This window comes from Saccostrea echinata, unplaced genomic scaffold (genome assembly GCF_033153115.1).
Source record: "Saccostrea echinata isolate AGI-Se365-2 ecotype Australia unplaced genomic scaffold, CSIRO_AGI_Sech_v1 ptg000012l, whole genome shotgun sequence".
NCBI classification, from domain to species: domain Eukaryota; kingdom Metazoa; phylum Mollusca; class Bivalvia; order Ostreida; family Ostreidae; genus Saccostrea; species Saccostrea echinata.
The window spans coordinates 8,450,482-8,475,404 of NW_026889761.1; the positions used below are offsets into that span (position 1 = coordinate 8,450,482).

At 34.0% G+C, this 24,923-nt stretch overlaps 1 protein-coding gene across 1 annotated transcript in view; it reads left to right on the forward strand.

The window, feature by feature from the left end:
* The window catches only part of LOC133184959 (uncharacterized), a 226,303-nt gene that overhangs the window by 159,316 nt on the left and 42,064 nt on the right, over positions 1 to 24,923 (forward strand). Inside the window, exons 134-161 of the mRNA XM_061320024.1 lie at positions 323 to 365; positions 2,779 to 2,933; positions 3,762 to 3,971; positions 4,177 to 4,404; positions 5,462 to 5,504; positions 5,774 to 5,934; positions 6,203 to 6,355; positions 11,443 to 11,655; positions 11,841 to 11,883; positions 11,979 to 12,136; positions 12,222 to 12,407; positions 12,499 to 12,714; positions 13,317 to 13,359; positions 15,485 to 15,645; positions 15,920 to 16,099; positions 16,284 to 16,505; positions 16,594 to 16,636; positions 16,750 to 16,910; positions 17,028 to 17,087; positions 17,276 to 17,488; positions 17,596 to 17,830; positions 18,065 to 18,167; positions 20,366 to 20,519; positions 20,875 to 21,101; positions 21,615 to 21,774; positions 22,810 to 23,035; positions 23,657 to 23,864; positions 24,015 to 24,212. Coding sequence (XP_061176008.1) covers positions 323 to 365; positions 2,779 to 2,933; positions 3,762 to 3,971; positions 4,177 to 4,404; positions 5,462 to 5,504; positions 5,774 to 5,934; positions 6,203 to 6,355; positions 11,443 to 11,655; positions 11,841 to 11,883; positions 11,979 to 12,136; positions 12,222 to 12,407; positions 12,499 to 12,714; positions 13,317 to 13,359; positions 15,485 to 15,645; positions 15,920 to 16,099; positions 16,284 to 16,505; positions 16,594 to 16,636; positions 16,750 to 16,910; positions 17,028 to 17,087; positions 17,276 to 17,488; positions 17,596 to 17,830; positions 18,065 to 18,167; positions 20,366 to 20,519; positions 20,875 to 21,101; positions 21,615 to 21,774; positions 22,810 to 23,035; positions 23,657 to 23,864; positions 24,015 to 24,212 — 4,403 coding nt within the window. The remainder of the gene's footprint in view (positions 1 to 322; positions 366 to 2,778; positions 2,934 to 3,761; positions 3,972 to 4,176; positions 4,405 to 5,461; positions 5,505 to 5,773; positions 5,935 to 6,202; positions 6,356 to 11,442; positions 11,656 to 11,840; positions 11,884 to 11,978; positions 12,137 to 12,221; positions 12,408 to 12,498; positions 12,715 to 13,316; positions 13,360 to 15,484; positions 15,646 to 15,919; positions 16,100 to 16,283; positions 16,506 to 16,593; positions 16,637 to 16,749; positions 16,911 to 17,027; positions 17,088 to 17,275; positions 17,489 to 17,595; positions 17,831 to 18,064; positions 18,168 to 20,365; positions 20,520 to 20,874; positions 21,102 to 21,614; positions 21,775 to 22,809; positions 23,036 to 23,656; positions 23,865 to 24,014; positions 24,213 to 24,923) is intronic.

Here is a 24,923-nt window from a genome sequence, read left to right on the forward strand (position 1 = left end):
ATTTTTTTTAGTAAAGTAGTTAAATAGAGACTCTATATTTGGAAGAATTAACAAAATATTATGAGAGCTTTAAAATTTTTCTATAAAATTTTTAAATCTCCTGTTTTTTTTTTGAGAAAAAAAAGAAAGGTACTAAAATTTAAATGGATACCTTCAAGCAGCAATTATGGAATGATATTCTATACAGAGTGTACACGTGCGATGGATAGAGGCTGTGTTTTGAAACCTGTGTGATGCCAAAAAAAAAATGAAATTAATTAGTGATTAGCATAATTTTGGTACAAATTACTCAGTAACTGGAATGTTGTATCATTTTCTTCAGGGAAACTTGAACATCTCTGGCTTGGAGGAGTTGTTAGATTAGAGTGAGTACTTTTTAGCTTACCTTCAGAAATGTTAGGATACTTTATGTTATACCCCTTTGTAAGCATTTTAAAGTAAGGTTTCATTGCAACATCTTAAATGTACAAGTTGACTGGAAGTATTGATTAAATTCATAATGATGACATTCCAAATGAGTAGGTACATAAACATTTAAGTGTGTATTTGCATACTCTGTTTTCTCCCTCTGTGAACCTGTACTCACCAATTGCAGTCATATCGCTATGAATGCAGTGTCTTTTGCTATGATTACACTGTGATATCCACTCTTACACAGATCAAGCTTCCTAAGTAATATAGCATGTTGAGAAGTATATCAAGAAAAGATTGTGCAAAAGGAATAAATCGTAGTTTTTAGCTTATCTGAGCTGAAGGATCAAGTGAGCCTTTCTGATCACATTTTGTCCGGCGTGCATCTGTTTAACTGTAAACTTTTCACATTTTTGACTTCTTCTCAAGAACCACTGGGCCATTTTTAACCAAACTTGCCACAAAGTATGCTCAGGTAAAAGGAATTCAAGTTTGTTCAAATGAAGGACCACGCTTTCTTCCAAGGGGAAATAGTTACAAATTAGTGAAAAATTAATGGCATCTATTAAAAATCTTATGAAACTTATGTGGAAGCATCCTCATGTAGTTTAAATTCAGATTTCAAATCATGACCCCCCTGGGTAGAGTGTGGCCCCAATGGGCGATCAAATTTTACATAGAAAACATTTTTAAAAATCTTCTTCTACTCAAGAACAGCAAGCCAATGATCGGTCATATTTATATAGAAGCAACTTCAGGTGATGTAGATTCAAGTTTATTAAAATCATGACCCCCCCCCCCCGGGGTAGAGTGGGGTCACAATGGACGATCAAAGTTTTACATAGGAAAAATCGTTTAAAATCTTCTTCTCAAGACATGAAAACATAGGAAGAATCTTTAAAAAAAAATCCTTTAAAATCTTTTGAAGAACAGCAAAGCCATGATTGTCATATTTGTATGGAAGCATCCTCAGGCAGTGTAGATTCAAGTTTTTCAAATCATGACCCCCAGGGGTTGTATGGGGCCACAACAGAAGATCAAATTTATAGGGAAAAATCTTTAAAAATCTTTGTAGACTATGATTATTTACAGAAATATGGAAGCATACTCAGTGAAGATTCAAGTTTGTTCAAATCATCCCCCTCCCTTTTAGGGGAAGGTTGGGACCACTTATATATTTAAACTTTTCAATACTGAACTGATTTCTGCTTTCTGTTGCAAAGTGCTCAGGTGAGCTATGTAGCCCATGGGCCTTTTGTTAATGAAATCCTCCGGAAAAAAGAAATTCAAAATGACTTAAAATTACTAATCGAGGTGTACTTAAAGTTTTTAAGACTAATTTTGATCAAAGTATTTAATTGTATAATGGAACTTTTTTTAAATTAAACAGAGCTGCTATATCTTAATTTATTTGTACATTTTTACCGATATAGTTACAAAATAACGATAACTTTTCACGTGCGGGTGTTTTAAGATCAAAGCAAAATTTCCATACTATCCATTTTAAGAGAGATTTCAGCTCTTAAAATATTTTTTAAAAAAACAAAGTTATGTTGAAAAAAAAGATAAAAGCATTTCCTTTTTTCAAAATAATGTTATTTTTCTCCCAGAGTTTCAATACTTTGAATGATGATGTCACAACTGCATCAAAACAAAAATTTACGAGAGTTGAAGACGACGTGGTTTGTAGCAGATAACCGGGGTTAAGGAACAAATTGCATGTTTATTGTATATTATTTATTTGAAATAAGATGGATTAATGAAGTCTGCTGATTAATGGTCACAAGTTTTTTTCCCAATGAAGACAGTCAACCGTTCCCTTATCCAGTTCAGGATTTCCTCTGATATTCTTGACAACATTACATAATGCAATTATTAAGTAATAAACAATGAACATGGAGTTGTGAACAACTTAAGCTTTGCAGACATGTTTACCATGATGTCCGTTAGTCTGTAGGGCTAGTATTGTTCATAACACCATGTTCACTGAAACATTGTTGTTTATTTCTTAAATATACAATCAAATCTTGTTATTTTGAACTCAATGAGACCACCAAAAAAGTTTGAGATAACCGAGTATCTGAAATACTGAGATTAAATACATAAAATGAAAAGTAATTGGGACTTCAAGCTCACTTTGACATATCCACGGTATTCAAGATATAGGAGTTCAAATTATCACAGTTCAACTGTAAGTTACAGTTGTAGGTTTTTCTACAGTGTATGCAATCTTTACTCTGGTACCAATGTTTATTACCGTATGGTACATGAAATGCATGTAATTTCAATGAAAAGATAATAAAATAACAGTTGCATTTAGTTGTTTAGTGATGGTGCTGAATACTGAATATATTTTTCTCATTGCAGTTTTACGTTGAAGGACCTTTATGGAGAACGCCTTTATCTTGTGAACATGAATGTTAGCCTCTGCTTTGAGTCTGCTGGGGAATGCTTCAAAAGCATTGCAGTGTATAAGGAAACGCTTCTACCCAAACGGATCTGTCCATGGAATGAGACTTTAGGTAAGTAAATAAAACAAACCTTTGTTTTAAGTTACAATAGAGATATAGTATTTCTTAATTTGCTGATGTCTAGATTTTAATTTTCTTAATGCTCTTTTTTTATGACAGTGTTCAATGTAAGAACAGTATTAGCAAATCTGGGCCAGTTTTTCTATTTTTTGGCTTTGCTAGAACCACATATCTAATTTTAACCCAAGTTTCACACAAAATATTCTTTGGCAGGGAGCAAATAGTTCAGATTAAGGGCCATGCCTCTTCCACAGACAAATTGAGAAATAATGAAGTTTTGGTGATTTCATTAAAAATCTTCCCGTGGGCTAGAAATGAAAAGTTTTAAATATGAATTGTTAGTACATGTATATAAAGTGTAGATACAAGTTTGTTTACATCATACCCTTTTGGCAAGGATGGGGCCTTAGTAGAGTTTTTGAATAAGAGTACTCGAGGATAATTCTTGAGATATTTCTTGTCATAATAGTAGTGACACAAATATTATTAGTTAATATGATTATGCTCTACATTCCCATGTATGTATTGTTTGATTTTTTGTCAAATTATGGTCAATGGAACTTAAAATAAGTGCGATTTATTCTAGTGTAAAAGAGGGCTGATATAGCACATTAAAAAATCTCCAAAGTTTTCTTTAAAAAATGAAAAACAAGATTATATACATGTTAGTTGAGTTGAGGTGCAAACATTCTCATACCATGTAGATCTTATCTTGGCTGGACATTTGGCCAAAAAATAAATTAATTAACCTGCTCAAAGAATATTGCTAAGAGTAAATTATGAATTATTATTATAAATTATAAATTATTTTTATTGAAGGTTTCTCACTGAGTGCATGGAAGAAACAACACAGTGTTCCATTTGGAATTCCTCTGAATACCTGGACAAAAGCTCTACTGCTGGAACATTTAGACATTGCACAATACAGAGAGTCCAATGAATGCAAGAGGGGAAATGGATATTATACTTTCACCAACTATGGCTTTGTAGACACAGGATTTAATCTAAATGCTTCAAGCATTCCTCAATGTAAGTGCACACTGAAAACAGAGTTTTATCAATAACTTTTAATAGAATATCCCTCCGGTTGCAGAAGGCACATTTCACAGAAAGATCTCTATTAAATTTTATGAAAATAAAAACATATAGCATTGTTATGTAGGTTAATTAGTCAATTCATTATAGAAATTGTGTGTTTTATCTTAAATATCCTTGTGTATGTTATCTGTTTCAGTGTGTCAGTTGGCTGTAGATCTAGAAAACAACCCATTGACAATAGATTCAGCCAGACAAGTCACCTGTTATGTACCTAGCCTCTGTACTGCTGTGGACTGTTGTGTAGATGTCTCCTCACTGGACATGTCATTCCATACTTATATATCCATCGACCCCTGTCAGTATATGCTCAAAATTGGAATAGAGAAGTACAGCTTTCAGAGGTCTCTTGACCAAATGAGTTTTGGTACGTTACAAACAAATAGCAGAACTGCATGGATGCAGGTTTAAATTACCTATAGAATAATTGATACCCTTTCTGTATTTAAAGCCCGAGATAATAAGCACTGCCCTCAGATTTACCTGGTCTGTATACCCCTATCAATCAAGTAAATTAAGGTCAATCATTGGATGCTTGAAATTGATTGACATTTAGTTACTAGTCCCTGTGTATAACTTGTACACTTTGTTTGGCACTTGTGGCGACCATCAAATTAACTTTTAGTCTTTTGATATTTACCGCATATATACCTAGGCAATATAGAAGCTGTATCGAAATTATCTTGAATATAAATATTTAGAACACAATCATGCAACATCATTTTATCCTAAAAATAATGATTCAGTAAAATAAATCATGATTGTATTTAATTATAAAAATTTTTTTCTAATTAGTAAATTTCGATTTAAAGTACGAAATGATTACAAAGGTGACTGAAATCTAATTGTTTTTAATCGTAGGAGAATTTTTTGAGACATAGCAAAAATTACGATGAAACTAATAAAGAGGAACAAAAAGCTGCTAACACAACTCTATTTGCGTATGATATCGATCGGATATTGAGGATGAAAGCAAACGTTTTGATCCAATTTTTTTGATTTTTGATCTAAATTCGCCTAGACAGGGTATTGAGGGTCTTTCTTCTTGTCGTGCACTTGTGTTGCTACCGCCATACCAGACTGTTAAAAATATTTTTTAAAAGAAATACATATGTTAACACCTAATATAGATTTCGTTAAATTGTTTTAATTATAATTTGAATTTACTTGAATAAATACTGAGAACTTATTACGGTGAATTTTTCACCATATGAAATGTAGATCAAGCAAGCTGTACAGGTAATATTCATAGATTTCCTGTGTATAAAATTTGTGTATAGGGATTAGCGTTCTGCACGGTCTGCACGACCGTCAATGCCTCGAGGTACCAAATATGTAAAACTAAGTCCCTCCCTTACCTGAGAAAACCTTACGGTCTTTAAGGATATTTTCTTTATTAAGTAAGTATAATGTGATCATTGTAGGTCAAGAAGAAGTATTTACTTTAGCTGGGATTGTAAAGATGATGTAAGCGATATTTATTTTATTTTAAGTCAATATTAACTTTAATTTATAATTACACAGTGTGTAGAATGATAATTATGCTGAACTACTTGAACACTCTGATATTAGTAAATTGTATTGGTTTCAAAGTCATTATCATGATTCACCCTAAGGTTAATGATTTAATTATGTGGAAATTAGCACAAGCATTTGCATGAGATCCATTGCATTCCTGCATTATGAGAGTTTGTCATTGTTAACGAAAATAAATTTGTATCCATTGTTCTTAATAGTTTCAAAATAAAGGACTTGCCAGCAGAGAAGTTGTATGTGATGACTGTGAAGCTGAGTGTTTGTACAGAGGCCTCAGGATGTGAAGCCAACCATACAATATTTAACAACATGCTGCTCCCTAAACAACCATGTCAATGGAATGAGGGATTTGTAAACTTGAGTAAATCTTGCTAAGTACTAATTAGTTATGAAAAATACATTATATTATGAAAAATACCATAATATCGGTGAAAATATAGGCTGTACTGCAACGTCATTCAAGTATATTTCAATTCAATTGGTATACTGTATGATCTTGTGAGGAACTATACAATTACAAAAAGTTGTTTTGTCAATTCATGTCATACCATAATGTTGCATTGATAAAAATGGAAAGTTTTGGTATCAACATTTATATGTGCATGTATAAGTTTATTACACTATTTAAGATTTCTCTGGCTCTGCCTGGATGACTAACAATGGCTACACCACTCCCCTGTCTGACTCCCAATCTGCTGAGCTCATGAAGGAGATGAGGGCTGCTCGATATTTACTGGCTGACTCATGTTACCTAGAATCTTCAGTCAGTGGATGGAATAACTGTAAGTGCATTATATGAATGATGTCAAAGTTTCAGAACTTTACAAACTGTTTCAATCTCTGATTTGCACTGATCTTGTAAATAAGTATCACAGCATAAAATAAATTATTGCATACAGGGTTCAGGGTCAGGTTGAGGCTAAGTTAATAATAAGAGCTACAGTTTTATAAGCGACTTTTTGGTTTTAGCTATACATGAACAAAGCTTTTCTGGATTATGCTTTACTAAGTGTCAAACCAAGAATCATTCTGGGTTTGTTTTTTTTTTTAGGGGGGGGGGGGGTTAAATGTATCTTTAGACGTGTATTTTGGTTTTAAAGTTGTAAAGCTGACTGACATTTTTCATACTTATTCTTAGGCCATTATTTAAACACTGAATTGATCATGATTATGAGCACACAGCGGCGGTTGTGACCGGTCTACAGGGGATGCTTACTCCCCCATGGCACTTGATCTCACCTCTGATGTTTTGTAGAGGTCCGGTCCGTGTTTGCTGTGCTCCAAATCTGTACTGTTTCAATGAACATTTGAGATTGATTACTGTTTGTTATCTTTATATTTCATTAGGATGATCTGTTTTCCACTTGTACTCATATTCATACCTTTTAGATTGAAAGTGTAAATGTTTGATTTCAAAGAGCTGATTCTATACCCCTGGTTTATTTGTTTGAGCAGGTCCATTTCTGTAATTATAAAACCTACCAGGATCAAACTTGCATGAATAATTCACCTAGAGGTGCACACTTCCATGATAACTTAATACTGCCTCTGTCATGTTTGCTGAATGAGTGACAAAATCAAGGGTTTTTGAGTTCTATTTCAGGTAGCAATGTAATCAGCATTGAACTCTAAATGGAATATGAAGATAATAAACAGTAATCAATCTCAAAAGTCCATTGAAACAATACAAAATTGGAGCAAACGTGGACCTCTAAGAAATACTTCTCAGCTCATACAAACGAAGTGTATGGATGTGATGAGCAAGGGTGCCTCTTCCAAAATATGAAATTCATGGCCTCTTGGTCAGGTGTTTAAGAGTAAAGATGGGACTCCGTTGATGGCATTGTGAAAATGCATTCATTCTTTGAACACCTTCTCTGTTCCTGGGTATTAGGCAGACAAACAAAGTGCATGGATATAGTGAGTAAGGGTGCTTCTTCCAAAATTGTGAAATTCGTGACTCCTGGGTCAGGGATTCTGGAGTTAGGATTGGTCTCTATTTGTCATACTGTGAAAATGTACGAGTTTATTTTTTGCAAATCTTTGCTACTGGGTGTTTAGCAAAAAAATTGTGATAACCATGGCCTCTGGGACAGGGATTTTGGAGTTAGGGCAGGACTCCTTTGAATATATAATGAAAATGTATCAATTTTTAAAGTATTTTTAGGTCACCTGAGTCACTCAGGTGACCTATTGCTATCCGTTTTTGTCCGTCGTCGTGCGTCGTCCGTCGTGCGTTAACTTTTAAACATTTTCATCTTCTTCTCTAGAACCGCTCAACCAATTTCAACCAATTTTGGCATATAGCTTCTTTGGGTGAAGGGGAACACAAATTGTGAATTTCATGGTCCCTGCCCCCCTAGGGCCCCAGGGTTGGGGCTAAAACCACCAAAATTGATGCAATCTTTAAAAATCTTCTTCTTTACTCCTAGACATCAAGCAGTCAAACTGTTGGCATGATTGTAATAAGCATTGGGCCCTCTACCTAAATTGTGAAATTCATGGCCCCTGGGTCAGGGGTTCTGGTGCTAGGGTGGGGCTCTATTGATTATATAGTGAAAATGCATTCATTCTTTGAAAATCTTCTTCTCTGCTCCTGGGTATTATTTAAACAAACTAAGTGCATGGTTATGACAAGCATTGATGCCTTTTCCAAAATTGTGAAATTCATGGCCCCTGGGTCAGGGGGTCTGGTGTTGGGGGGGGGGGCTCTCTATTGATTATATAGTGAAAATGCATTAATTCTTTGAAAATCTTCTTCTCTTCTCCTGGATATTATTTAAACAAACTAAGTGCATGGTTATGAAAAGCATTGATGCCTTTTCCAAAATTGTGAAATTCATGGCCCCTGGGTCAGGGGTTCTGGTGTTAGGGCTGGGCTCTATTGATTATATAGTGAAAATGCATTAATTCTTTGAAAATCTTCTTTTCTGCTCCTGGTTATAAAGTAAACTGAGTGTGTAGTTATGATGAACAAGAGTGCTTCTTCATGAATCATGACTTCTAAGTCAGATGTTCTGGTGTAAGGATGGGACTCTTTTGATAATGTAGTGAAAATGCATTAATTCTGTTAAATAATCCTCTCAGCTCTTTAGTGTTGAGCAGATAAATAAAGTGCATAGTTATGATGAACAATTTTGCTTCTTACAAAATTTCAAAACTTGTGGTCTTCAGGTTTTGGTGTTTTCGGGGGGGGGGGGGGGGGGGGGGTGCTATATTTATTAATAAAATGAAAATCTGTTTATTCTTTCAAAATCTTAAACTAAGTGCATAGTTATGATGATGAGGGTACCTCTACCAAATTTATTAATTTCATGACCCTGGGACATGGGTTTTAGTGTTAGGGTAGGGGTGTGTTGAATCTGTAATGAAAATGCTATTTCTTTGAAAATCTTCTCTGCTCCTTGGCATACTGAAGGCAAATAGAATCAAAGTTTTAATAAGCAAGGATATTTTTACCAGATTTTTGAACATCAGGACCATTTGGTCAAGTTTTCTGGTCCTAGTCAGGGCTCTATTAATTTGTATTCAACTGAGAGAAGTTATTCTCTTGGCCATTTACTTTTGATAATTAATCACTGTAAATAATGTATTTGAAAGTTAAAAGAATGAGAGAATTATGAAAAAAAAAATTATTGAATAATACAAAAAGTACTTTCAGAGTTTTAATGATCAGATAGACTTGTAAATAATAAATAGATAAAAATGAGACAGAAATAACTTATTAAATGTTCTTCAAAGACCAAGAGAGGCCAATGTGAGAGGTCACAATGTGGGGTTAAAAGTAGTACAGAGGAACTATTAGTTTGTTAATAGTCTGCATGGTGATAGTGCTAAATGGGGGATAAATTAGAATTTAATATATGAGTTGTTACTGAATACTAGACTAATTATTTCATTGATTCTGATCATCCTATTTCTCTTGCTTTTGGGCAACAAAGCTTCATCTGTCAGTTTATTTTATACTCTACTAGATGAAATCCCGCGCAAGCGAGGGGAAATGCATTTATACCACTACCGACAGAAAAATTCCAGTAATATATATTGTAGTTTCTACTGACAGCCTACAGGCTTATAGCAGGAAGAAAAAAAAAATCCCGCATTTAGCTTTGGAGCAAAAGTAGATGTACACCCCCCCCCCCCTTGTTAAACTTGAAAAATAACAATTTCATTGATTGACGTTTATTGTGAAACTGTAATACCTGTTGTGGATATTGTACTTCAGGTGCACTTATTTCATTTCTGTCAAGGATAAAAGCAGCGAATATGCACATTTTAATGATAAATCGATTTTTTACAGCGGTTAACGCCCTATGAATAGGTCGAGTATTTAATACAAAACACTGTATTCAGGAAAAAAAACTGAAATGCATTGATTAAAGCACAGATTTTAACAGCTTTAATTGTATTTGAACAATATCTTGTTCATTAATTTTTCTCTGTTCGTGTAAGCAAATTTATTGCGAAGTACAAATTGCACTTTGGGTTCGTTGCTCTCAGAGAGGAATACTATTTTACCGATAAATTTATTAGAAAAACCTACTAATAGTCTTTCGATATATAAATATATTAACAACTTATAATGTTATCAATGATTTACAATTATTTCAATGACCATTCACGCATAAGCTTCTTTTATGTTCAAGCAGCTAAATCGCCTCTTTTTTCTTTTTAACATCGGGTTCTATGCTATATGATGTTCTAAAAGCTTCCGTCAATATTAAGATCGGTGAATGACGAAAATAATTTGCACATTTCCCTTTTTAATCGGTTATCACTACTTATTTCTTTTATATCATTTAAATCAAGTTCTGATTGAATAATTCAGCGATGATGTTTTATGAAATAAATAAACGATTGCTTGTTGTCAGTTTCATTAAAAATTGCCAGTAACTTAGATCCGCCAACCGGAACCGCCACCGTACTCAGGTCTTTGCTATTTCATGGCTGTTTATAGAAAATGAAAGTAGACTTTTAATTTAATGTACGATACTTACTATGCGAGTGAAATCTGAATATAGTTTACGGACATCATCTTGTATCTAGTGTATTCATAGAGGAGTTAGTAAGAACTCTGGTACACCCGTTTCTGAGTTTATTTGCAAAATTTATTAATTTATAAGTATAGATGGATCTTCTAAATTGTTGTATTATACTCAGGTGACCGTTAAGGCACTTGGGCCTCTTGTTCTCTGTTCTTGAGTATTAGCAGAGAAACGAAGTACATTATTGTTATTAGAAAGAGTGCATCTTCCAAAATTGGGAATTTCATGGCCCCTGAGACGGGGGGGGGGGGGGGGGGGGGGTGGAGTAGGGTGTGTTTCTATAATGGTCGTGTTTGGCCGTTTGGGAACATTTACTCTGCTTTAAGAGAAGTCATTCTCCTTGTATCTTCAAGTACGATTATTAATTAATGCAAGTCATGTAATTAATAGGTAAATTGAATGAAGGAATTATACAAGAATTTTTAATGTATGATATAAAAAATACTTTCATGAATAAAAATGAGACCATAATACTTTATATATGTACATTAAATATTATTCAAAGACCAAGAGAGACATTAATGTTATGGGGATGGGGATGGGTGTGCTAAAGTATTGTATTGATCTGTTTAGCGATAATGTGTAGATGGCACTGGCATATGGTAAAGGCAGGTTTTCGAGTTACTGCTGAGTACCACAATAACTACCGGGGTATTTGGAAGATCCCTGATCATCCTTTTTCTCTTGTTTGAGTTTCTGTGTATCTTGTGTTACTATAAAGTTATTTATCATTCTATAGATCGTCTAAGGGTTTCCTTATACTCAGATGACTGTTAAAGTCCTTGGGCCTCTTATGGTATATGTCTTTTTTTATATCTTTATAGACTGTAGCAAAGATGTTACATTAACTAATTTAACTGGAAGTTCGGTGAATTGCCACATTTCCTACCTCTGTAATGAGATACAGTGTTGTGTGAGAGCCGAGAGCATCAGAAGGAGTTTCCAAGCAGAAGTCAGTCTTGATCCCTGTTCCCAGATTATGCTTATCAAACTAGAGAGGCTGACCATCAAAGTTGACCTACTGGAATTCAAGTTTGGTTTGTATTTTAATGATTATCTGTATTGTGTTAGAAGGAGAAACCCACTAGATGGATACAACAGAAGTAATATTAATAGTAATGATAGCCAAACCTGGCAATTTTCTAACCATTTTCTACTGTATTAAGGTAATTAAGGATGAGAATGATTTTTAATTACCATAATATCTTCTTCTTTTTTTCAGGTACAAGGCATCACTACAATTTAGTAGGACTACTTAGAGCAGAGTAAGTGGATGATAAGGACAGTTTACAATATATTTCATATCAATTGGTAGAATTTTAAGTGAAGAGATGACTATTTATTTTTCATTTCATTTTAGTTTGAAACTGTATGATTTGCAAAACCAGAGGAAGTATATGATAGATCTGAAAATAAGCGTGTGTTTTGAAAGCAGTCGAACTTGTGATTTCATTTCAACCATACTGGACAATTCCCTACTGCCAAAAACAGAATGTGATTGGTCATCAGGACTGCAAGGTGATCTCTAATGTTACAATTTTCTGACATGAAACTCGTATTTTTATCTTTTGAAGATTTTGATATGAAATATTTATTCTAACAGGATTTTCATTGGAAAGTTGGCTTCTAACAAAAGGTGAAAATTTGGGAGATGTCTCTTTACCTCAACATGTACAGTACATGTTGCTGGAGGAGAGAGGTATAGCTAACATGATGAAGGAAACACCCTGTAGTAGAACTGGTGACACCATGTATAACTCATCCACTCCAGTGAACGGATGGGTGACAGGTAAAATTGGAGGGAAAAATAAATATATATGTCTCCAAAGAAATATAGTGATGAAGTGTACTCTACTGAAAATTTTTTTCTTTTCATACAGGCTGTATTTCATCAACATCAAACTTGACAATGTTACCATCTGAAATAACATGTTATTATCATGGCTCCTGTTCCGCAGTCAGCTGTTGTATGGATATTGTGAAGTTTGACAACAGGTCTATAGAAGTGTCCATTATCTTTGATGAGTGTGCCAACTTCCTAAAACTGACTATAGAGAGGATATCTAATACAATCTATTTGCACAATTTTTCCTATGGTATGAAAATAATATAGTTACTTGAAAAATAACGAACAGAACACTTTTTTTTAAACTTTCTAATATTGATTATAATGAATTAGATAACATCGTAACAAGGGAGATGCTATACATGATTCCTCGAGTCTCTCTACTAGCAAGTTAATTTATGGTTTTGAGCTCACCTGAGCTGAAACTTTGATCATTCATTATCTAGCATCCATCTGCCCAGTTGTCTGTCTGTATACTTTTCACATTTTCGACTTCTCAAGAACCACTGGGCCAAATTTAACCCCCCCCCCAAAAAAAAAAAAAATTGGCACAAATCATTCCTAGGCAAAGGGAATTCAAGATTATTCAAATAAAGCACCAAGCATCCTCCCAAGAAGAGATAATCAAGAAAAAGGAAAAAAGGGGTCATTTAAAAATCCCTTCTCAAGAATCAATAACCCAGAAAAAAATGAAACTTATGTGAAAGCTTCCTGCGGTTGTGTAGATTATAAATTGTTCAAACCATGGTCTCTGGGGAGGGCCACAATAGAAGATCACACTTTTACGTGGGAATATATAGAAAAAAAAATCTACAGAAAGTACATGTATAATTTTGGAGTTATAATTTTTAGGAATGGAACAGAAAATGACCTTGAAAGGCATTTTTGAACTCAAGTGAGTATAGTTTTATTATAGCAAATATAAAAAAACAATTGTGAATGTGTACTGCAAGAAGCAAGTATATATAGTTGTAAACAAAGTATTAATTCAGTTGTTGAACATTTGAGAAAAATTATAGTAAATCGCACTTTATTAGGCGCGAGAACTCTATTTTTTGATAATTACGTTTGTCTCCTCACGAAAAAATTTCATTCTCGCATACATTTATATTGTATAGGATTATGTACTACAAAAACCACAGTTCGCAGAAATTTTGTCTCGCTTGTAAATATCAAATAGCTATGTCGCAAAAATGAAGTGATGTACAGTAGGTCCTTTGGAATGTAAAGTTGTAAGGGGAGATAGTGTTTTTAGCTAACCTGAGCTGAAAGCTCAACTGAGCTTTTCTGATCACCCATTGTCCGTCGTCCGTCCGTCCGTCCGTCTGTCTGTCCGTCCGTCCGTCTGTAAACTTTTCACATTTTCAACTTCTTCTCAAGAACCACTAGGCCAATTTTGACCAAATTTGGTACAAAGTATTCTTGGGTAAAGGGGAGTTTAAATTGTTAAAATAAAGGGCCAAGTCCCCTTACCAGGGGAGATAATCAAAAAAAGACAAAAATAGGGTGGGGTCATTAAAAAATCTTCTTCTCAAGAACCACTGGACCAAAAAAGCTGAAACTTATGTGGAAGCATCCTGAGATAGTGTAGATTTTAAATTCTTAAAATCATGACCCCCGGGGGTAGGGCGGGGCCACAATAGGGAATCCAAGTTTTACATTGAAATATATAAGAAAAATCTTTAAAAATCTTCTTCTCAAGAACCACTGGGCCAAAAAAGCTGAAACTTATGTGGAAGCATCCTAGGATAGTGTTGATTTCAAATTGTTAAAATCATGACCCCCGGGGATAGGGCGGGGCCACAATAGGGAATCCAAGTTTTACATTGAAATATATAGGAAAAATCTTCTCAAGAACCACTGGGCCAGAAAAGCTGAAACTTATGTGGAAGCATCATGGTGTAGTGTAGATTTTAAATTGTTAAAATCATGATCCCCGGGGGAAGGGCGGGGCCGCAATAGGGAATCCAAGTTCATTGAAATAAATAGGAATTTTTTTTAAAAATCTTCTTCTCAAGAACTACTTGGCCAGAAAAACTGAAACTTATGTGGAAGCATCCTGGGGTAGTGGAGATTCTAAATTCTTAAAATCATGACCCCCGGGGGTAGGGCGGGGCAACAATAGGGAATCCAAGTTTTACATTGAAATATATAAGAAAAATCTTTAAAAACTTCTTCTCAAGAACCACTGGGCCAAAAAAGCTGAAACTTATGTGGAAGTATCCTGGGATAGTGTAGATTCTAAATTATTCAAATCATGACCCCCGGGGATAGGGCGGGGCCACAATAGGGAATCCAAGTTTTACACTGAAATAAATAGGAAAAATCTTTTAAAATCTTCTTCTCAAGCACAACTGGGCCAGAAAAGCTGAAACTTATGTGAAAGCATCCTGGGGTAGTGTAGATTCTAAATTGTAAAAATCATGACCCCCGGGGGTAGGGCGGGGCCACAATAGGGAATCCAAGTTTTACATTGAAATATGCAAGAAAAATTATGAAAAATCTTCTTCTCAAGCACAACTGGGCCAGAAAAACTGAAACTTATGTGGAAGCATCCTGGGGTAGTGTAGATTCTAAATTGTAAAAATCATGACCCCTGGGGGTAGGGCGGGGCCACAATAGGGAATCCAATTTTACATTGAAATATGTAAGAAAAATCTTCTCAAGCACAACTGGGCCAGAAAAGCTGAAACTTATGTGGAAGCATCCTGGGATAGTATAGATTTTTAATTGTTAAAATCATGACCCCCCAGGGATAGGGCTGGGCCACAATAAGTATTAGAAGGGGGAAATTTGGTAAAGAACAGCATGGCCAAAGTTACTCAGGTGAGCGATGTGGCCAATGGACCTCTTGTTGATATAGCTTATCTGTACTTATACCTAACTTTGTTTATAAGAATTTCAAATTGATGAGATTTAATAGACGAATTGGATACGATGCTTGATTCTTTTCTGTTTTATTAACAGGTAGAATTTTTGAGCTCTCATAATTATTTACCACAAATACTTTTTGATTATAGATACACAATAAGACAGAATATGTTATCCCAGAAGTACGAGTTTAAGATTGATATATCTGCATGCTATGAACCGTTATACTGTGACCAAGTTGTAACCATTCTAAACCAGACATCGTTTGACATGAAGAATTGCACGTACCAGGAGGGATTTCTGAATTCCAGTAAGACTATAGAGGCAATTTAAATTACTTGAACTGTTCTTTAATTTCTTTTTGGAAAAAAAACTGGATGTATAATAGAATACTTTTGATCAAATGTTATGTTGTAAGATACTCTAAGCAGAAGTCTGACAAATGCAGTGTAGAATATACATTTAATTTATTTTCAATATAAAAAAATATTATGAAAATGTCGATAAACACAAATATTTATTGTATGGCAGTGTCTAAACATTTACAGTTAAAGTAAATATGTCAATCATTATCATAATTACAGGCTTTTCCCTCAATGCTTGGCTTGCCTCCCGAGCTATACCCAGTGTAGATGACATGACTGTACCCCAAGCCAGTGAACTCCTGACAGAACTTGGACTGGACCATTTCCTGGATTCTACGGACAGATGCTCTCTGCATGACACAGTGTATGGAGCAGCAGAAGGGAATGGCTGGAATAATGGTAGAGACTTTGGAGTACATTTACTATTGATATTTTATATAAAATATATAAAGTATGATTTATTGATATATTCCTTCTTTGAAAATTATAGTTCTCTTGTGTTGATGCTATGTGCATTCGTGGATGTTCAGGTATAAAAACGTAATTGCATGCATTTTCCTGAAATTTTTATTTGATAAAACAGAATGTGAAAAAAATCCAAACCATACATTACCAACCATCGCTAACAAAGATGAAATCCTCTGTCATATCCCCTCAACATGTGACAGAATGTCTTGTTGTGTCTATATTGCTCCTATTCAAAGACACGTAGAAATGGAACTAATACTTAACACGTGCAGCTATCAACTGGAGGCTATGCTTGATAATGTCAGAATCACTCGTAACTTGTTCAAATACACTTGGGGTAAGTATTACCTTTATCACCTATATTGCTTGCATTTTTAATGTACGTGTGTTTAATGATTGAATGTTAATTTTTTTTTAATTTGTAGGTACCATGGAAAAAATTGGAATTCATGGAGTTGTAAGATTTGAGTAAGTTACAGATCTTTATTCAATTTTCAACAGTGGTCAACTTCCATCATGACCTTTTAAATGACAGCATGATTAAAATTTTCATGCCATCTGTGAATCTGTCTTTTTCACAGGTTTCATGTTACAAGTGTGGTAAGTGAGAGGAAAATGAGAACTGATGGCAATATCAAGTTATGTTTTGAACAAAGCAACTGTACTGAAATGCTGATCTTTCATGACTTGCCCATCAGTCACAGTGTCTGTAACGTAAGCAGTGGTGAAACAGCAATACAAGGTTGGTATATAGAACTATGGTGCAGCATACAATACATTTTCTGAATTATTAGCACATAATCTTTATTTTGTTTAGAGAAAATAAGGGATAAATTAACCTAATTATGTCTCATTTTAGGTATCAGCTTTGACTTTTGGAGGCAAACAGAATGTGAAACTATTCATTTTGATCCAACAGGTATCATTTATGTTCAACCTTGGGCAAAATTATTAATATTGGACCAGACATTTAACTTAAAACTAAGAATTTTTATGCTCTTTGGATATAGAAGTTCATGGGAGTATAATGCTAACACGAAATACTATATTGCCCATTTAAGAAGAGTTTAATCTTTGTGCAATCAAATGCGTCCTTTTTACTTGCAGCATGTAATGCAACACAGATAGAGGGTATTCCTTTAGAGATACAGAAATACTGCTCCTATCTACCAGACTGTAGTGGATTAGAATGCTGCTTTGAAAATGAATTTGATCTTGGTAACAGAAGTATCTACTTTATGGTAAGGCTGGACTGTAACCACTTGGAATTCCAGGTAGAGAACAAAAAAGTGCAGAAATCCTTGACAGCCCATTCTGATGGTGAGAACTGTTTAAGAGAGAAGTGCAATTTCTTATGATTAAATGAAAACACAATCAAACAAGGGAAGCTTAACAAATAAATAAAATTCATGAAAAATGTATGTTAGGTATGGAATACAGAGAACCTATTGGAAATCCAACTGCATTTCAAGTTAACTACACAATTTACAACCACAGTACAAATTATGGTGTTGGAGTGGTTTTCTTAGTAAGAGAATCCAAACCAGCATCTGCAGGAATTGTCATTTATAATGTCATGCTTTCAAACACTACCCGAGTAATTCCACAAGGATGCGGTACTGTCAGAAGAAGAAGGAAAAGGCGATCTGTTGATATGTCACAGTAAGTGAGGCTGCCGAAATTCAAGGATTATTTTAGTCTTTTGATGTGGATTAGAAGTTCATTTTTGTAAAGAAAGAAAGAAAATATTAGCAAATATTGATAATTTTAATATTAATACAAATACTTTTTTATGAATATTAAGGTACATCTGCTGGTAGAAGGATCATTAATATGATATCTTAGTACTACACAAAATTACTGTTTTAAAATTTATTAAGTAACTTTTACCGATAGATTAGACACAGAAAAGTTAACAGACGGAATAAGGGCTCTCCTTGAAAGTAATGCACCTAACTACAAGTTTGAGGAATTTTGGCAAAAAATAATTGAGAATAATGTGAGTATTTTACGACATTGCATCACTCGTCAAAGAATTCAGAAAATAGCCAAATAACCAACTATATTCAAGTTTTTATGCACCTGGCATAAAATGGCCGGGGGCATATAGTTACCCTGTTCCATCATTCTTTCATTCCGTCATCATTGACTTTCCATTCATTATCTTGGCAACAGTTGAACACATTCAACTCAAATTTGACATATGGGTACGTCATAAGAATACCCAGGTCAACTTTGAATTTGTTCGTGGTCCGGTGATTTTTTAACAGAGTTATCTCTCTTGAACTTAGAAAAAATAAGAAAATTTTGGTTTGTATAAGGTTGAAATTGTATGTGCAGGTATTTTACCAGAAAATACAGGTCATCTTTGAATTTAGTCATGGTTTGATAATATTTGACAGAATTCTCCCTCTTGAAAAATAAGAAATTTTCAGTTTCCACCGTCTAACTTTTGAAGGGATGTATGTATAAGGTTGAAATTGAAATTGCATATGTGGGTATTTTACCAGAAAATTTAATTCTGTATATATAAACGAAAGCCCAAGCGGGATACCAAAACTGGGATATGCTGTTCACAAGTCCGATACTTTAACCACCTGGCTATGATAATAGTTGACTAAATAGATATACAAACAATTTCACAAAACAATTTAATTGCCATATTGTGGCACAGTGTCTTAAAAAGTATAAGCATCGATGTATAGAGCCATCTTAATAAAGTTAACACTGTATAGTTTTTATCTTAGGTATGCTCTTTGAACTTAAAAAAAATCATTTGTGCTAACAAATTTAAAACTAAATATGGTATTTGAAATTTTGACTACCTGTAGGGGCATTTGTGGTGTTACGACACATTTAGTTCAGAATACTAAAAGTTCAGCAGCTTCAAATATTTAAAAAAAAATTGTTAATGTTGAACACTTTATATTTATTGTGGTTAACAAGTAAATCATGAGGATTTTTTTGCCCCCCCCCCCCCACCCGCAACCCCCAACCTCCCCTTTGACTGAAAGCGGACAGTGTTCAAAATTCAGAATTTTTTTTCTATGGCAAAGTACCCACAGGTAGAAGGTCATCTTGAGTCCTTCCAAGACAGTGTAGGCCCAAAAATAATACCATCAAATATTTTGGAAAAAAAACTTTGATGATCTCAGTAAATTTATGTTTGGTTAAACTTGCAAGTATTAAAACTTTTAAACAGTATGTATTTACTTACTAGTTCTTTGGATATTTTTACGGCTGAGATGAAAGAACAAATTTCAAAATTAACCCCCAAAAAATTATTATGAAAAAAAACAACAAATAATAATATTATCTCTCCCTCCTCACCACCACAAACTAGAAATAATATGATTAAAGTAATTAAATGAACAAATATCTGATACTTAAATTACACTAAAGTCACATGTCTTTTGTCTCACATAGTGAATCAGATATAATGATTTACAGATACTGTTTTTATTAGAAATTAGGAAAAGTTCAACTTCAATGAATAGGCTTTTAATAAATTTGATTAATTGGGTTTAACGATTCCTTTCAGTTTATTTACTTATAAAATATATTCACAAAGTTCACTAGTCACTCTGAAAGGTTCCCACCACCACGTGCTGATCCGCCCTTTTTGATAACCAAACATGCGGACAATCGACACCTTCTCCACAGGATTCAAATCTCAATCTGGAGGCCTAGACTTGCTGGTCTCAACCTCCTGTTTGGTAAGAACGTACTACGTCTGTCCTTCAAAACAATCTACCCTTCAACACCGCATGACCATCCATATTGTTGGTTCTCGTCGAACGTGACTCTAAATTGTCCCCGTAAATAAAATGTGCCAACACCCCTCAAGCACTGAAAATATTATACGTTTAACTAACCCCAAAATAAAATTTACTTAAATTTATTGTTTTTGAGGTGAAAAGCTTAAAGACCAAGGTCAGACATTTATATATTCTATGCATAGTTTTCAGATGATAACTTAAATACCCTGTACGATTTTACAACAAAAATTAAAGTCATGAATGTCTTTAACATTATTCTAAGGAAATTTTTTTCAACATCAGTGTTATAAGATTACAATTGTTAAGATTAATGTCCAAGAACTTGTTTCCACATCTTTGTAGTTTTTATACAATTATATACAATAGATGGAGCTTGAAAGGGAGAGAAAATGAAAGTAAATCACAAATCTTTTCATAGAAACTTGAAAAGGCAAAGAATCTGGCTGCTACGCTTCTTTCCAGTGAGGATGTTACTACAGGTATTAAGTCTCAGATTCAGGCTTTGGGATCTGGTAATCCATTCACCATTAAAACAACAGAAGATAATGCTCCATCTGTTACTGTGCAAGGAGGTAATTAAAAACAAGACAGTCAGAACATGGAAATAGAGAACTTAATAGAAGGAGGGAAGATGCCATAATATATATAAAAAAATTATTTTAGCTAACATGAGCAAAAACCTCATGAAGTATTTTAGCATCTATGGTTGGATTAAACATACTTTTTTATTTTACATCATGTTTTAGAAAAAGAAATGATGATATATATATTTTACAAAGCATATTTTACTTAAAATCATCTTTTAGAAAAAGAAATGATAAAGAAGTGAAGTCACAGTACTAACTTTTCTAAAACTGTTCAAAAATGAGGTTCAGAAAAACAAATAGATAAGACATCTTTAAAGTTTTTCAATTTCTGCTTTAATAGGTGCTGCCATTGCTGCTGTTTTTATGACTCTCAGTTCAATACCTGGTAGAAGTCACCAGTCATACATTGTTGGCAGTGGAGTAACACAGTATGGAGCTAAACTACTTGGAAACAAGCTGGCTTGCATGACTATTGGAGACTTGGAATCTCTATTACGCTTGAAAAACATAGATCCTTTAAAGGTTGCATTACTTCTTAAAGACATGCAGGATTTGTCAAAAGCTCTGGTAAGATTATATTTTCACTTAAATTTGTAAATAGTCTATAAAAATATTTTTCTTTGATAATAAGCCTTGAATATTAAGACACAATTCAACATTTTTTGTTAATCTCCCCCATGCCGAGACGCCAAATTTTATCTGTACCTGGACATTTACAAATGCTCCAGTATCAGTTTCTGTTAATCTAGAGGTGTACTTAAGTAGACAAGAAATATCTTTCACTCATATGCAGCCCTACTGCAGTATTGTGTGTGAAATGTGATGCTGTTACACAAAAACAGCAGCTAATTTCTTTTTTACAATCAATTTTATGGATATTTGGACATAGTAAAAGTCATCATTGAAATGGAAAGTGATTTTTCTTGGGACCATAAATTATAAATGTGATTTGTATAGATCTATGAGCAATGTCAAGTAACTTAATATATGATATCTAGGTGGTTGTTCTAGCCAGGGGACCTCTTGTTTTGAACTTGTGGATGATAATGATGTAGTTCATACTGATTTTGTCTATTGCAGTACTCTGAGTTTATCAGCAAGTTGTTCACAGATGGAGCCAGTATATTTAAAAACTTTGAATTGGAACTGAAGGGAGATTTCAGCTTCCCTAGACTACATGGATCTTTTTTCTCTTTTTCAAAAACATTTCTTATTGGAGGATTTATTGCCGTAAATTTTGGTAAGGTCTTTATAATGATTTCATATTCAGAAGTAACCGAGATAGACAAACTAAAATTCTTCTAATTTCAACAAATCTTTATTAATTTAAGTATATAAAAATCTTGTAGTAATATAAATATGGAAGAAATTTCAGTCAGTGCAAATCGACTCAAGCTTTCTCAAATTATAACCTACCCTGCCCCTCCCTGGGCAAGATGGGACCACTTTTCAATACTGAACTGATTTTTGTTTTTCTCTCACTAAGGTGCCCTGGTGAGTGATGTGGCCTATGGGCCTCTTATTTTCTGTCTGACCACCTGTCATTAAGTCTGTATATCTGTCATAAACTTTATCTCCCTAATAACTTTTGAATTTTTGTGTGAACTTTTGTTCATTTTGCATTAATGCTAATTCTGCATGATGCTAGATGTGAGGACTCAATATTCTGATTCACCATAAAAGTCAAGGAATGAATGAGTATACAAGCAATGTAAAACCCCCAATTCTGTTGAGTTTGTATGTTGTCAATTGGGATGTGCGTACCTTTTTGTATGCATGTCAGCATAACATCAGTGAGGGACAAAGTGGGGCCTCAATAGGGTATCAAATGTTAACATGGGAATATATATATATATATATATATATATATATATATATATATATATATATATATATATATATATATATATATATATATATATATATATATATTAAAAAATAAAATCTTTTTTAAGAACAGCAGGACCATGATTAGTGAATTTAATGTTTAAAAAAATACCCAGAACAGTTCACAGCAACACCATATTGATATTGAAGCATTCCCATATCGTGTGTATTCAAGTTCAGTTTAATTATAAACCCCTCTAGCTAAGGTGGCCCCAAAAAATTGGACCAGGGTTAGGGTTCATTGATGTAAATTGGGATTTTAACAGCAGGACCAAGTCGAATCAGGTGAACACTCCGACTAATGAGCCTCTTATTTAAATTACAGATCAGAATATTTTTGGATTAGTATGATATATTTGAACTAATAATGATTTTGTTATATTTGCAGGATTTGGAGTAGATTTCTATTTTGGTGTAAAGTTTTCTGTTGGTGCAAAGATCCTGGAAATGAAAGGAGTAGTGAAAGCTGAGCCTTACGGGGGCTTGATGGTCTGGGGAGAATTAGGATTTGGATATTTACTGTATGCCAAACTAAGGCTTGAAGGTCACATAATGGACACTGGATTCCCAATTATTGCAGAAGTTGCTTTCCTTAAATTTCCAATAGATGTTACGTAAGTCATTACATCTAACAACAAATTAATTACAAAGGAAAGTAAAAGTCCAGATTTGCATAAGGTTTAGTATTATAGACATAAAGTTTTTAGAGTTTCATGTTCACTCTAATATGTTTGCAAGAGAGGAAAAAATTTATCATAAGAGCTTATTATGGAAAAAATTTACTGTAAACCAAGTTTTATGCGTGTACAAGAAATATGCAAGAGTTTTGCGACCTACTTTAACTCTCCAATATAAATCAACGCGAACCATGTATTTTTATTTGTATATGTAGAGAAGGTTTCTTCAGTTAATCATCATGGATTGATTTTAAACTGATGAATTGCGAATAAAAGATTACGCGAATAAAAGTTGGTTTACAATAAGCATGGAAAAATATTAGTTAAGATTTTTTAGGGAAACGTTTGCTTTTATCATAATGGAAATAGCCAATTGTAGAAAATAAAAAGGTATGATCGTCTTTAATTAGCATACAAAGGAAGAAAACTAAGGGCATTTTATAATCTGGTGAATACTGTGATAAACAGTATAAATTTAAGAGGGGGGGGGGGGGACTGACTAGTGTTCAACATATTTTTTTATGTGTTCACAGCAGGGAGAATTTTCTTTCGTTTTAGGCTTACAATGTATTTGAGACTTACTCCACTTAAACTACGACTGTATGCACTGGTAACTTTGGAAGTGGACTTGTGGGTTTATACATTGAAAGTGACCTTATTCAAAGCAAAACTTTGGCAGTATGAAACTCCATCAATCAGGCTGAAACTCATTGACAACAAAAAAGATGAGAAGGACAACACACCACCCAAACTTGAAAGTTTTGGAGTAGGATAAATTCTGATAATAATTTCCTGAATTTGCTTTTTTGAACATTTTAAAAATTATTCTACTGTTTAAGGGAGAGAAAAAGTCTATTGATATCCTGATTATGGAAATTAGATTTTGATGTGCTTGCATTGCTTTGATTTTCATTAGGGAACGACTCCCTCAGGATCCTGTGGAGTTGAACAGGTTGCAGGTCGTGATCACACAGAACCAGAGTTTACCATCAATGTTATGGCAGAGGATGACAAAAGTAATGTTAATCTACACCTAGACATTGGAACAGTACCAGGGGGCTCTGATGTTATGTCCAGAAAACAACTTGGAGGGTTTTCCACTGCTTTGAGTGATGTATGTTTACTATCAAAAGGAGGGTTTGATTTATTAAAAAACAAGATGTGTTTGTGAAACAATGATACCCATATGGCAACTTACAGCAAAGGTTAAACTTTCTAAAACCAAATATATTGGTACCCAAAATAAGCTCTTGTTTCGAGGAATATACCTGTGAAATATGAAAGCCCTAGCAGCAATCATTGAATAGATATGGAAAAATTTGGAGGAGGCGCATTGCTTACATTTGTAAGTCAATTCATGTATAGTGTATTAAGTGTTTCTGATAGTTTATTAATGCATCCTTTATTGTTAATTTTTATTTAAAAATTTTTTGGAGTAAATGTCATTAAATTTTATTAATATGCAGATCTGACAATCCAATAAGAAAAAAGTCTCCTTATTGGCAGTAATTATTTGGGGGTGATAATGACTAAAATAGAGATATTTGTTCCTGAAATACGTTGGCGGATGACGATAGGCGGGGGATGGTGGTAAAACGGGGTTTTATATTGCGAGGATATCGGAACTTGGAATTTTTTAGCGGTAGGCGGGGGTGGCCTTTAGGCAGATGCTTGGAATTTTAGCATACCTTTTGTTTAGACATGACATATGGCGGGATTCTTTTTTAGCTCACCTGAGCTGAAGGCTCAAGTGATCTTTTCTGATCAAAATTTGTCCGTTGTCTGTCGTCATCATTAACATTTTACAATTTCATCTTCTCCAGAA